The 14,523-nt window shown below is 33.4% G+C and overlaps 1 protein-coding gene across 1 annotated transcript; it reads right to left on the bottom strand.

The window, feature by feature from the left end:
• Positions 1-1,339: 1,339 nt before the first annotated feature.
• On the bottom strand, positions 1,340-7,876 carry LOC130715133 (plasma membrane ATPase 4). Its single transcript, XM_057565177.1, has 16 exons — positions 7,677-7,876; positions 5,910-6,029; positions 5,582-5,818; positions 4,681-5,442; positions 4,464-4,586; positions 4,279-4,383; positions 4,044-4,188; positions 3,774-3,938; positions 3,414-3,652; positions 3,289-3,321; positions 3,107-3,188; positions 2,848-3,008; positions 2,592-2,759; positions 2,282-2,464; positions 2,012-2,193; positions 1,340-1,808 (listed from the first exon to the last, which is right to left on the bottom strand). The coding sequence occupies exons 1-16, from the start codon at positions 7,734-7,736 to the stop codon at positions 1,712-1,714; spliced, it is 2,862 nt and encodes a 953-aa protein (XP_057421160.1). The 5' UTR covers positions 7,737-7,876; the 3' UTR covers positions 1,340-1,711.
• Between the last annotated feature and the right edge of the window lie 6,647 nt (positions 7,877-14,523).

Raw genomic sequence — 14,523 nt, 5'->3', positions numbered from 1 at the left:
TACGGGTTATACATTTTTTCGGTGGAGGATATTGATGCGGACAACAACCTAGTGCTTTGCTTTTTCACTAGCTAGCTCGATCATGTGAGAGGCAACAAACAAAACCAGAAAAAGATAGACAACAAAACAGTGTTTGCCTCCTAAGTTTGTTTTGTTAAGTTTAGGAAATTTCACAAATCAATCTCTATCACATATCTAGCTAGACACGGGGTAAGTCTCCAACTAAAGTACTACTACATAAAACAAATAATGTTCATGTGTGAATGTGAATTTGTCACAGTTAAAATTTGCCACACATAGTTGAATGAATAAAATACTAATCTCATTAAAATGTTTATGACTTTCATTAAAAAAAATGTGTATGACAATTTCCAACCATATTAAAATTTCTAACCTCCACAAATTCATACCTCATGATAAATAGCAAAATAGACATGTTTTGGAGAAGGATTTTTAAGATACTATAAGGTACACATTATCAAATATCAATGTTTTAGCATGGAGTTTGAAGTGCTTAGGTTGTGTTTGTTTCCGTTTGAGGTCACATTTACAGATGGGAATTCCCAATATCTATTTCCAGTACAATGTGGAAGGAGGATATCCATCCGTTTTTGGATCAACTCAACATTAAAACAAACTCAGAATGATTGGATAATATGATGAGAAAAGAACTAGTGAATAACGACTTTTGACCAACAAAAAAATAGTGTATATTTCTAGGAGTTGAATGTGTTTTTTTGGCACTTTCTGTTCAACCCATGTTTTCAAAACACACCCGTGGATAAACTAGTTCACACAATTATAGGAAATAAAGAAAAACACACCGACATAAGAAATGAGGAATTTTCCGAATGGAAGAACTCCTAGAAAAAATATCTGGTATTGAAGTAAAGAATTAGTGTATGTTCCAAAAGATTATAGCTCTATCATCAAGAATATTGAGGTGCACTTGCTTAGTCAAGATTATAGCTCTGGCAAAATTTTGAATCAAATGTCTTTTATTTCTCAGATGTCTTTGGCTTCAAAGAGAACACAACCCTTTTTCACTCATCAAACTAGTATCTATAGACAATAAGCTCCATTGATGTGGTATAAGACTCAATATTCTAGAAAGTATAAGACTTCCAAAAGCTAAGTAAAGTGTGAGTATGACACCAACACCACTATTGACACAAAAACACTAGTAAACACAATCTCCCTAGCTTCTTTATGGGTTAGATTTTATCTGTAATCATTCATAAATGCATACCTTATTAAATTGCCTATTGTTAATCTTTCCTGATCAGTACTTCCTATAGGAAAGCAAAAAAAATAAAATAGACTGAAACAGGCTTCAAAATTTTGCATGGAGATGCATAAACCTTCCAAAAACTATTCACCCCCTTTAAAAAATCCCATTATCGACATTATCAGATTGTAGCCATCTGCAGGCATACAATTAAAGTGGAGAGCTAAGAAATGACAAAATCACCCAAACCATCAGAATGCAGGGGCAAAAGCAAGTACTGAAACTAACACTAGTTTGCTCCTATGTAAAAATAAGGCAAAGACATTCATTCAGCCAGAACTCTGAAAATACATGAAAAATGGTAAAAATAAACAGACTGGGAAAGCAATATCACAAGTCTAACTCTCCCTCTTCCTAGTAAGCATCAAAACAGTTATCTCATCAAATTCTGGCCCTTCTGCTATCTACAGTTTAGTGATTTTCTCATACGGTGTAGTGCTGCTGGATAGTATCAATATCAAGACCCTTCAGCTTCACCACAGACTCCACATGTCCCTTAAGAGTGTGAAGCTCGCGAAGCCTGTAGTGTAGAGAAGAAACAAAATTCACGTATTAGAACTATAACAATAACATCTGGATTTAAATCTTCATATAGTATTCGATTATAGTAGTGGATAGTTTGGAAACCATTTTACAATTGATTCTGAGTAAAGACAAGTTGGTCCAAACATGCTAGTAATCTCAGAAGTAAAGTACTCAAGGGTGGTGTGGTTAATTTCTTACCTTGCAACTTCTGCTCTTCTCTTGGCCTGCTCAGCAATCTCAGAGAGTTCTCTGTAACTGCTCTTTTCATTGAAAATGCCAGAAGTCTCTGGTGGTTGAAGTCCATGCAGAGTCCTCTGAGCAAGAGCCCACTGAGCTTCGCGCTCCTCTTTTCCGTAGTCTTTCTTGGTGGTGAAGGCAGTCTGTCATGCATTTTGAAACAACAATTCATATGCATTCTCATGAAAATCTTTCACTCTTTGAGAAAGAGAAAAGCTGATTAACAAGTACCTTGTTTTCTAGCATATTTAACCAAGCCTTGCCACTCAAAATGTAGCGGATGGCGAACTTCATCAAATCAAGAGGTACATAGAAAACAATACTGTAGAGCCAGATGACTCCTGCCCAACCCCAACCAATCCCTTTGACCTTTGCAAAACCCCAGTCAGCATATACTGCTATGATTGTAGCAATCTGCAAAATCATATAGTCAAAATATTATTCATTTCACATTTCTCTCATGTGAATTGTGAGAAGAAAACTCATTTAGTTGCATGCCTACAAACAACTCTGAAAGAGTAAATGGAAGTATCATCCTTACCAGTTGAGCAATAATGAAAGCAACGACTAATAGCAATCCAGGGCGTTCAACAAACGACCAGCCACGGGAACGCGTTACAAATATCAGAGCCTGGCTAACTATACTGACTTGCAGATACAGAGCAGACATCATTTCATCATGAGTCAGGTGTCTAACTCCAAATTTGTCCTGCAAAAAGATAATCAAGGGTAGGTTATATATTTGATGAAAAACAAAATACAAAATATTGAGTATAGGCCACTGGAATGTTCCTTACAGGGAAGAAGTGGGTTTCGTGCATTGCCCAGAAGAAAATGACAGTCATCAGTGCTAAATAACTTCCAAGAACAACCCCAGTAGCAAATATTTCATTCAGTTTCCAACTATCAGGCAAGGGAGATGGCTTCACCCTATCTTTTGAAATTGTCATGATTGTTCCTGTTAGTATGATAACTACTGTGTCAGACCTCCATTGCCAATCAGAATAGTCATGAAGAGAGTTCAAGTTTAAAAGGAATATTTGCAAAGAGCCTTACCGTCATTTAGAACGGCAATAATCAAAACCATAAAAGGAGAGAAGTCAAATTTCCAGATCAGTGCAATGAACATGAAACCAAACTGCATTCAGGGGAAAAAGTTGAGAACCCAAACTAATGAATATTTTTCACATTTTTTTCATCAAGAATTATATACAGTGAAAATATTATTATCTACTTACCACTATACGGATAGTGATAGATACTGCATATATCTGAAATACAAAGAAAATAACACAAACAGTATTAGTTCGGAAACAGAGAGCAAAAGAGACTATGTTCATGAAGAAAGCAGACAGCAACCAACCGTATAGTTCTTCATTCTTTGGAAAATAGCTCGGCTAGTTAAGACTGCACTAACAATAACACTCAATCCAGGTTCAGTCAAAACAATATCAGAGGCACCCCTTGCAGCATCAGTAGCATCAGCAACAGCAATTCCAATATCAGCCCTCTTCAAAGCAGGAGCATCATTGACACCATCACCAGTCATTCCACAAATGTGCTTCCTCTCTTGCAACTTCTTCACAATTTCATATTTGTGCTCTGTAGGTGTAAATAAGAGATGATAAGGACAAAATTAAGAAATATAACATTTCAAAGAACAAAAGGAGAAGGAATGAAGATAAACAAAAATCATCAAAATGAAATGGTGAAGAACATGAACCTGGAAATACTCCAGCAAAACCATCTGCTTTCTCAATCAACTCTTCTACGGGAAGTGCGGCAATGCTGGCATCTTTATCCTGGCCAAGCAAGGTAGAAGATGGGTACATATTAGTTCCCATCCCGAGTCTCCGGCCAGTCTCCTTAGCTATGGCAAGTTGATCACCTGGAGAGTAGAACACGAGCAAGGATATTAACTTGCGGATACTTGATAATAAGTACTATCGCAAAGAAGAGAGACATAGATAAAAGGGGGAATTAGAGTAGGTACCAGTAATCATCTTGACATTAACACCAAGATGAAGAGCTCTACGAATAGTCTCAGCACTATCATGTCTAGGGGGGTCAAACAATGACAACAAACCAACAAACTGCCAAGGCCCACCAGCGCTTTCTTTTGTTTTCTCAGGAACTTCCTGCAGAAGTAGCACAGATGAGCAAGGGGCTCAGTGAAGGAAATCCAAAGTTTCAACATAAACTTCATACATGAAACTAGCAATACAAACCTGTCTAGACACAGCAAGGGAACGAAGCCCTCTTTCTGCAAACTTGTCAATCATAGCATGAACCTTCTTCTTAGTATCTTCCCTGAGGTTACACAGCGTCATGATCTGTGCACCACATAAATGTTAGCATCAATTGTGTGACTGGAAATCTAACCAACACTAAACAAACTGAATCTTGAGGTTACCTGCTCAGGAGCACCTTTGCTTGCCCTGTGCCAATTTCCTTGAGAATCAATGTATGTTAAAGCAGTTCTCTTGTCAACAGGGTTAAATGGTAAGAAGTGCACCTCTCTTACCCCAGCCCTTGCCTGCATAGTGCGCACAGATTTGATCAATATAATCAGTCACATCAACAATTTTCTAGCAATGAACTAAAAGTAAAGCAATAGTTGATGGTCAAACCTCTTTTGGGTCAGCAAGTGTTCCAACAACAGCAGCATCTATTGCATCCTGGTTTTCAGTCCTGGAAGCCCTTGCAGCAAGGAGCAGTACATGTTCCTTGTCCACACCCTTTTCGAAGACTTCAATCAAGTTCTTGTCAACAGTAAGCTTGTTAAGCGTTAGAGTACCCGTCTTGTCACTGCAAAGAACATCCATACCAGCCATTTCTTCAATGGCAGTCATTCGCTTGGTGATAGCACCTTGCTGAGAGAGCCTGTGAGAACCAATGGCCATTGTCACAGACAACACAGTGGGCATAGCAATGGGAATTCCTCCAATCAAGAGGACCAAAAGGTTGTCAATTCCGTCTCTATATTTACGGTCCTGAATCGGGTACATGACTATGATCTCAGCTATCATACCAACTGCAATGGAACAAATACAGAAGTTTCCAATTGCTGTAAGCACCTTCTGGAAATGTCCAACTTGGTTAGTACTATCCACCAGGTGAGCTGCTTTCCCGAAAAATGTGTGGACACCAGTTGCAATGACAATAGCTTCAATTTCACCCTGTTTGCAAGTTGATCCAGAGAAAACCTCATCCCCAGGATTCTTGTTCACAGGAAGTGACTCTCCAGTCAAAGCAGATTGATCAATTTTTAAAGGATCACCCTCAAGAAGACGGGCATCAGCAGGAACAATATCACCTAGTTTGATGCTTATGATGTCTCCAGGGACAAGAACTGCAGCTTCTTGCTCAGACCATTTACCATCTCTAAGAACCTATGAGAATTTGGAGTCAGATATTAAATCAAACACTTGAATAACATTTAACTTGTAACAAAACAAGGTCTCATTAACCACACATATCTTTAGGGTCATATGCATACACAGCTACTAGGTGCAGGACACAGACACATACCTTTGTCTTGGGAGCAAGACCAGCCATGAGAGCAGCTGCAGCATTACCAGCATTGTTTTCTTCAATGAAACTGATGGTGGAGTTGATCACCAGCAAGCAAATAATACCCAGAAAATCTTGCCAATCTGGGGGCTTCCCACCACCATTTGCAAGAGCAATTGCCATAATGGCTGCCATTTCCATGACCCATGAAAGAGGATTCCACATGAACCCAAGAAACTTGAGCAGTTTGCTTTCCTATATCATTGAAATCATTACCAATCAGTAATTGCATTTCATTAACAGTATAATCTTGGATATGTTAACCAATGTTCAAAAAGCTAGGAACCTTTTTCTCCTCTAGCTTGTTTGGCCCAAATATTTGAAGCCGACTGGCTCCTTCCTCCGAAGACAAACCTTCTGGGGTACATTTCAACTGCTGGAACACTTCCTCAACAGGGATACGTTCCTGTAAATCATCAAAAAGTTTATAAAATATTTAGAAACCTGACTTATCATATTTACATGATAGTTTACATTAATGACCTGATATATTATTGATATGAAACATGTTAGGGACCATTCACTCAAGCATAGCTATATCAACAACTTAGGACCTTGTTTTATTAAAGAAGAAGCAATTTATTTCCACCTCAATTTATGTGACAAGGATTGTACAAAAGTTAGGATTGTGCAGCAGACAACGGTTGAGTGTGTGTTTGGTTCTCAAATCAGAATCAATTATGATAGATCAAGTTTGAAATAACTCATTTTGAAGAATTGATTTCAGAACCAAAATCACTAATCAATTTTTCTCATAATTGTAGTCAAAGATAAATCGTTTCATTTTCAACTCACTTATACTAATTTTACAAAATCTGTTTTACCCGAAATCAATTGAATCATGAGCCAAACAGGCCCTTGAACTGAGCTCCGTGACTCATGGTTCAGAGCATCACGTTCATCAAACCTCAGCCAATCACAAAAAGCGTTGACTAATCATGCTGTGGACACACCACCCAAGAAAAGGGTACGTGTCAGACGACAGGGTAAGCATCCCTCCATGTGAGACACCTTGTACATCTATAATTCAACTAGATGCTATGGACCCTGTTTTAAACCATACCTTTTAATGCAAAAAAAACTCCTTTGAAATGACAGTAAAACTTTTGTTACAAAATCACACAAAAGTACAAATCTCCCTTAATAATAGATAGGTATGGTTGAAAATTGCAAGAGAGGTTGAGGGTAAATTGGACAAATAGATTAAGTGAAAAAGCTATGGACCCTGTTGTGTCAGAAAATTCAGAATCGTTAATTCATAAATGTGAGAGTAACTATGAAAACGGTTGATCAGATAGAGGCAAAATGCTCAGAAATTAAAGTGAAAAAAAATAATAGAAGTACCACGGAAAAGTACTTCAAATTCTCATGCCAAACGAGGTGCAGACATAGAAAAAGACATATGAATAGACATTGAAAAATAAATCATATACACATCTAGACAAATAGAGAAAATTAAAATAATCTGCATCGAAAATTGAAAACTATCTCCCCCTACCACCACACCATATGCTTAGATCCACTGATGACTGATCCATCCTTTATATTAACATAAAATTACCTACTAAAGTTCATCTGTTTGGCACCAGAGAAAATCAAGGACAAAATTTTCCCAGAAAAAAAAAAAGTAGCATTGATTGATTCCAAAGGTGAAAACCAAAACCCCTTTGGAATCAATCAAGCCATGTCCCTTTCATAACATGTTACCTCCCCAAAACTCACAGTACTTTAGCTAGTTTATTCCTTAATTTTCTCAACAGTGAAACAGACCAATCAGAAAAAGATTCAAACAGAGATAACAAAAAATTTCACTACCCCATAAGAAAAATCCAGTCAGAAATCAAAATCAATGGTTCAAATGACTGGGAAAAGTTGATTGCTACGAAATCTGAACATCAGGTGAGAAAAAAAAAAGTAATCTTGAAATCACAGTCAAAAAGAGTAAACGAGAAAAAATCGAAACTTTCCACAGATTTCGCAGCAGAAATGAAAACCCAACAGCAGAATTGGAATTTAACGAGAGAAAAAAAAAGTGGGTTTGTGGAAATTATACCAGATCAACAGTCTCGTTCTTGATTTCCTCAAGGGAAATCATCTTGTTGTCGGTGGCCATGGTTGCTGAGAGATTGTGAAATCAATCAATGGAAGAATGGAAGGAAAAAGGAGAGCTACTAGGCTAGGGTCATGGGGAATTTGTGTGACTCTTGCAGAGGTGAGTGATTGAAGAAGGTGAGGGTAGAAGCACCCCCAAATGGGTGTGCTTTTATACTGTGAGAGAGAGAGAAGAGAGAGAGAGAGAAATTAATGTGATTTTATTTTCCACAAAATTTATGATGTTGACTATGGTGATTTCTTGGACTTCAAACCCTCTCACTCTATTCTATCCCTAACCGTTGTGGTTCTCATATTATTTTATCTTTTATCATGAATTTTTTTTTTCACAAGGCATCAAATAGAAAATGAAAAAACAATGGCAAGTAATTAGTTTTTGAAATTAATGATCATTAATTGCTAAAACAATGGTAATTGGTTTTTGAAATTAATGATAATTAATTTTTTTAGAAAAAAATTTGATGCATAAATTTCATTTACACATGCATTTAATTGTTTTTCAATATGTTAGTAATATATTTTTAGTTAAATTAAAATTAAAAAAAAATTGTAACCGTTGATCATATATAATATGATTGGGTTGATGTGTAAATTTTTTTTACATTTACTGTGTATATAAGTTAATTTTTTAATGGAAATATTAATGATAATTAGTTGTTTTTTTTATAGGCATGATAATTAGTTGGTGACTATCTATCAATGTATTTTTATAAAAATAATTATAGGATTTAATTTATTTAATATTTATATTTATTACAGAAATTAGTGTGAAAATTAATAATATTTATGTTTTGGGTACATATTATGAATATTTATTTAATTCCATGTAGGATGTTTTGGTATTTTAGTGCTTTTAATGTTTTACCATTTAATTTTAAAAAAAATTAATAGTAAATAATTAGAAAAATAATTCGTGAAGGGATTGGTTTCTTGTACCATAAAATCATTATGGTAACTCTCGTTAACACATTGCTTATGCTACTTATTTTGGCACTTAGAGTTCCTATAAGGCTCTAAGAGCATCTCCAATGTTAGTTCTTAGCATTATTCATGTAGGCCAATATTGTCACATGTGCTTAAGCAACTCTCAAACAATTTTGCTCCAACCATGAGTTCTTAATTCTTAATTCTTACAACTATTCATTTGGTCTCACCAACCACATTATTTATACGTTTTATTTTCATTAAGTAATAAAACAAAACTCATAAAATAATAAAGTAATTTGGATGAGAGAGAAAAAATATTTTTTTATGCTAAGAACTCAAAAAGTAAAACTCATTATATAAGAACTGAGTTCTTATTTTTAAGAACTAAAACCTCTATGTCAGCACCTCAAATGGTTAAGAACTTAGTTCTTAACTCAAAAATAAGAACTAAGAACCTTGCATTGAAGATGCTCTAACAAAGAGTTAGACATTAACCACTTTTAAGGTGTAAATAAGATATGATTTTCTACCTCTCTCAAATGTTGAAATTTATCAACACATGGGTTGGGTTGGAAAGGTCAATGGATCAATCTTTCTTAATGTGTTAAATTTTTGTCACTTAATCATCTTTTTTTCTAGTTTCATCAACGACAATGGCGGGGGGTATGGGGTGGTGGTGGCAAAGGGTAATAGGTGGCAACAATGGCAGAGGGTAGTGGGTGAGGACAATGGTCTAGGGTGTCATGTAGCAATGGTGGTGAAGACTAATGAATGGAGATGGTGGTGGTCGTGGTGGGGGTGGATGTTGACTAGTGGTGATAAGGGTGGTGGTGGGAATATGGTGGTGTGGGGAGGATGTCGGGTGGTGGTAGAGATGATGGTGGTGGTGAAAATGGGGTGGAGGATGTTAGATGGAAATGATTGTGGAAGAGAATGCTTGTAATGGTGGAGGTGGTAGGTGTGAGACAATGGCAGTGATGAAAGGTGTCAAGTATTAGGTGGTGGTGGTGGTGGAAGCGTCGATGGAGAATGTCAAGTATGGTGGCGGTGGGAGTGGGCACGTAGTGGCGATGGTGATGGCAATAACAATGTAGGTTGTTAAGGGATACACAAAACAATTGAGATGAATGTATTGGATGTAATTAGAACTAAATATCATAATGACAAAACTTATTTTTGTGGTTTAAAATATTTTGGGTGAAACCATTTTGAAATTAATGCTTTGTTTGATATAGGAGATGAAGAAATAATATAGAAGATGAGTATGGTAACCTGCGATTGATAGTACATTTTTTAGGTTTTTGGTATGATAGAAATAAAAGAAGAAGAATGATGTGTATACTATCATCTCAGCCGGTTGTATAAAAGTTAGAAGAGAAAATATTATTTTCCTATGAAATGACATTCTTACCTTAAACATATAAATATTTATAAGTGAGTATGATAATTGATCGTAAAATGGGTAGAAATTTCACAACTCTGTCCTGCCTCTCTCCAATTTGTAGAGAACTCAAAAATGGTGGTCCCCACGTAACCTCACCCCACTCATATGTCTCTTTTTTGCACCGAATGATGTTACCTACTCCCAGCCTCTCTCACATAACTTTCTTTTTGATAATGTTTATCTCAAAAGTCTTCACTACCAAACAATGTGTGGGTAATAAATATACTTCACCTATGTTTTTTATCTAACACATTTTATTTTAAAATTCACATTTAAAAACCAAAATTTGAAAGTTCGCAAGTAACTTGAATGTGCGCTCAGCTAACAACTAATTGTGTCAAGTTTTGTAGATATAGAAAATGTTAGCAAGTATCACAAAGCATGTATATCAATCGACATGGCGTTGTTAGTGGAATGTAGCTACATTAACTATTGAATATAGATAATTTTGTCGCTTAAAGTAATCATATATGGGTTGAATATGATTGTCGATCTCATTCGATGATACATATAATTTAATAAAAGAACATTTCCCAGTGATGAGAAAGAAATTTAAAATGTTAGTTCAAATGATGCATTGGTATATAACTAAAGGAAAATGCTCAAAGGCACGAGAGTTCTCAGTCACAACAAGGCACGAACCAATAATTTGATGACACTTGTAAACATTTTTTGGAGCTTTCTCTTTCCTCCGTTTTTTCCTCGTTTGTTACAGCTTTATGTTTTTCATAGCTTTTAATTCTGATCAACAAAACCTATCTTTCTTGACATGCTTGGACTCAGCTTTATGGGTTTCAACTTCCTCTCCTCTGCCATGCTTCACGGTGCCTATGAGCTCGAAGCTCTTGACGTTTCCGGATGATTTTGAGACCAAAACCTTCTGATCTACGCCAAGCACCACTGCTTGTCCAAATGGAATCTTGAATCCCACTGTAGCCGCGACACCACAGATCGCACTCCCTAGCCTCTGCTGAATCACACGATGAACCAGTGTTGTTAGCGTTGGGGCTGAGGTTTTGTATTTGGCCGTGGTTTTGGTTCTGATGGTGGTTCTTGTGGTGGTTGGGGCTGAGGTCGCCGCAAAGCTCAATCGACGCTGCCTCGCCATCTTCCAGTTCTCTATTCCGCTAGCGGCACCATCCTCGTCGCCTACCACCGCCTCGCCCTCGCTGCCGACACCTTCATTGTTAAGGTCGTTGTGATCCAGTAGAGGATTGAGTGGTAGCCATTGAAGAACGATAAGATAGAAAGAGGAAAAGTTAATGAGAGAAAAGATATATATAATTGATGATTTTAAGGAATTTCTGTTTTATTATATTTAAATAATCAAAAGAAAAACAAAAAAAGGACTCTTGTGCTTGCTCGTGCACAGAAGTCTCGTACCAAATAGCGGTACTCATAACTAAATACTAATCAATATTAATATCATAATCATTATATATAATCTATATATCTATATATATATGTAAAGCTCACTTGAGCTATAAGTATTAAATGCATTAAAAAATAAAGTTAAACAAATTAAATTTCTATTCAACTTTCAATATAATGTAACTTTTGAAACATGTCAATCTTTTTATTTTTTGACTTTACACATGCCAATATGATGTAACCTTTGAATTAAATTATGTAATAATTTTTTTATTAAATACATTAAATATAAAGATTGAAAACTGAAAGAAATTAACTAGAGACTATTTTGCTACCTATATTAAATAATAAAATTATTTCTTTATTTCAGGAAAAAAATCATCAAGTATAAAAAAAAATACATTAAATCAAATGGCAGTACTATATATTAAATAGTAAAAATAGAAAATTCCTTAAATAATAAAAAACTCATGTTTGTTCTCATCTATATATATATATATATATATATATGTAAAGCACACTTGTATTTTTGCATGCAATTAATGTATTAAACCATAAAAGCTCACATACCTTTATATTAAATACATTAAAAAATAAAAATTTAATAAAGTAAAAACTGAAAAAATTGTATTATAAAAACCTATTCAATTACTTATATTAAATAACAAAATTCATAGACTTAAAATTGACTTGAGCTTTGCATTTGACAAATTTAAAAAATCAAAATAAAAAAATAATATTCATTAATAAATAATTTAGATAAAATACTTTTAAAATAAAAAAATTTCTATCAATATATATCTATCTATATTGTACTTGGGGCTCTTATTTCTCAAAGTAATTATATATATATATATATATTTGGTTTTTCCAAAAAGAAAATATCTATCTATCTATATATATTAGTAAAGCTCACTTGAGCTAAGTATTAAGTACAAATACACATATGTATTAAACCATAAAAGCTCACATACCTTTATATTAAATACATTAAAAAATAAAAAATTTAATAAACTAAAAACTGAAAAAAATTGTATTATAAAAACCTATTCAACTACTTATATTAAATAACAACATTCATAGACTTAAAATTGACTTGAGTTTTGCATTTGACAAATTTAAAAAATCAAAATAAAAAACAAAATAACATTTATTAATAAATAATTTAGATAAAATACTTTTAAAATAAAAAAAAATAATCAATATATATCTATCTATATTGTACTTGGGGCTCTTATTTCCCAAAGTAATTATATATATATATATATATATATTTGGTTTTTCCAAAAAAAAATATCTATCTATCTATATATATTAGTAAAGCTCACTTGAGCTAAGTATTAAGTACAAATACACGTGAGAACCTACATACATTAGTAAAAAAATTGGTGTTTTAATGAGATAGCTTAGTGAGTGAATGAACAGGTAGTGGAAACTTGTGCACTAATGATTTCAGTTTTAAACTTAATAAATATCAAATGTATAAGCAAAAGAGTAACATTCATGACAAAAGTGTAACAGACCACAAAGTTATATTTGCAAATGGTTTTAGCATAGTACCTTAAATTAAAATCAAATTTAATGTTAATTTCAACTATCTACATTAAATAAATAAAAAATGAAATGTATTATATTGAACCATGCATCTATTATATCTCTATATAAACAAACCAGTGAAATCACTCACAAACTCAAATTATTCATATTTCTTGGACTTCAGCGGCTGGTGAGAAAAAAATGACAATTGTCTCTAACTACTTCAACAAGTATGTCATTTTTAATTATTTTAGTTAATTTCAAAATTGTTTTTTTTAAATTACTCATTCTTATTTCTTTATTGCAGGAGAAAGATCATCAACAACAACAAGAAACACACATTACTTAGTGATATATCCCCGTTGCAGATGATTGGAAAATAAAACTGTGAGTTTCACATATATGGTAATTTACTAAACAATTCTTCTCATTCAATTGAAATCATAGAAATATATCATCATTTATATATTTATATGGCACAAATCAGTAACAAAGTGTGAGCCACATAAATTTATATACTGCACTAGAAAGATAAGTGTAAAATGTAGTACTCACTATATTCTTGATAAGAAATAGGAATCTTTCACTCCTCAATATTGTCATATTATGGAAAAAAATAGCAACTTAATCATTCAAAGGGAACAAATGACGTCCATCTTGCAGTTAGATAGAATCTATTTTTATGTTCGTGAAAGTGATTTTAAAAGAACTTTTATGCCATCAGCAATGGTAAACAACCACATCAATCTTGATAAAAAAAATTAGCACAACTGATAACATCATTGCAACGACTAAATCAATATTAGAAAAAAAATAGTAGACTACCACGTTCATTTCAATACTAATCTAATTAAGTAATTAAATTTCTTTTATATCAAAAAAAAACTACTCTCATTTCAATCTCAATAGAAATCTACCTATTTTTTCTTCTGATGAAGCAACAAAAAAAATATCTACTTGTTTGATCCTTTTTTCCCTTATTAGAGAAAGAAAGTGTGAGAATATCATAACTCAATTATATTTAATTATACACATATTCTAAATATTCTTCTAAATAATAGATTTCTTACCTTTCTACAAATTTAAATATTACAATTAAAAAATACAAATTAAAAACGAACCCGTGCAACGCACGGGTTTAATTTCTAGTATATATGTAAAGGAGACTTGAGGTTTTGCATGTATTAAATGCATTAAACCATAAAGCTCTCATACATTTATATTAAATATATTAAAAAATAAAAAAATATTAAATATATTAAAAACTGAAAAAAAAATTATATAATAAAAAACTATTCAACTACTAAAATAAAATAACAACATTCATAAACTTAAAATTGACTTGGACTTTGCATTTGACAAATATTAAAAATTAAAATTAAATATTAAATATTTATTAATAAATAATTTAGATAAAAAAAATTTAAAATAAAAAAATTATATCTATCCATCTATATCTTTATGTATTTGTGACTTTGCTTAAAGTGATTGTATGACTACTAAAAAAATT

This window comes from Lotus japonicus, chromosome 4 (genome assembly GCF_012489685.1).
Source record: "Lotus japonicus ecotype B-129 chromosome 4, LjGifu_v1.2".
Lineage (NCBI taxonomy): Eukaryota > Viridiplantae > Streptophyta > Magnoliopsida > Fabales > Fabaceae > Lotus > Lotus japonicus.
The sequence above is the reverse complement of the archived record's forward strand: the minus strand, read 5'-3'. Positions and strand labels throughout refer to the sequence as shown.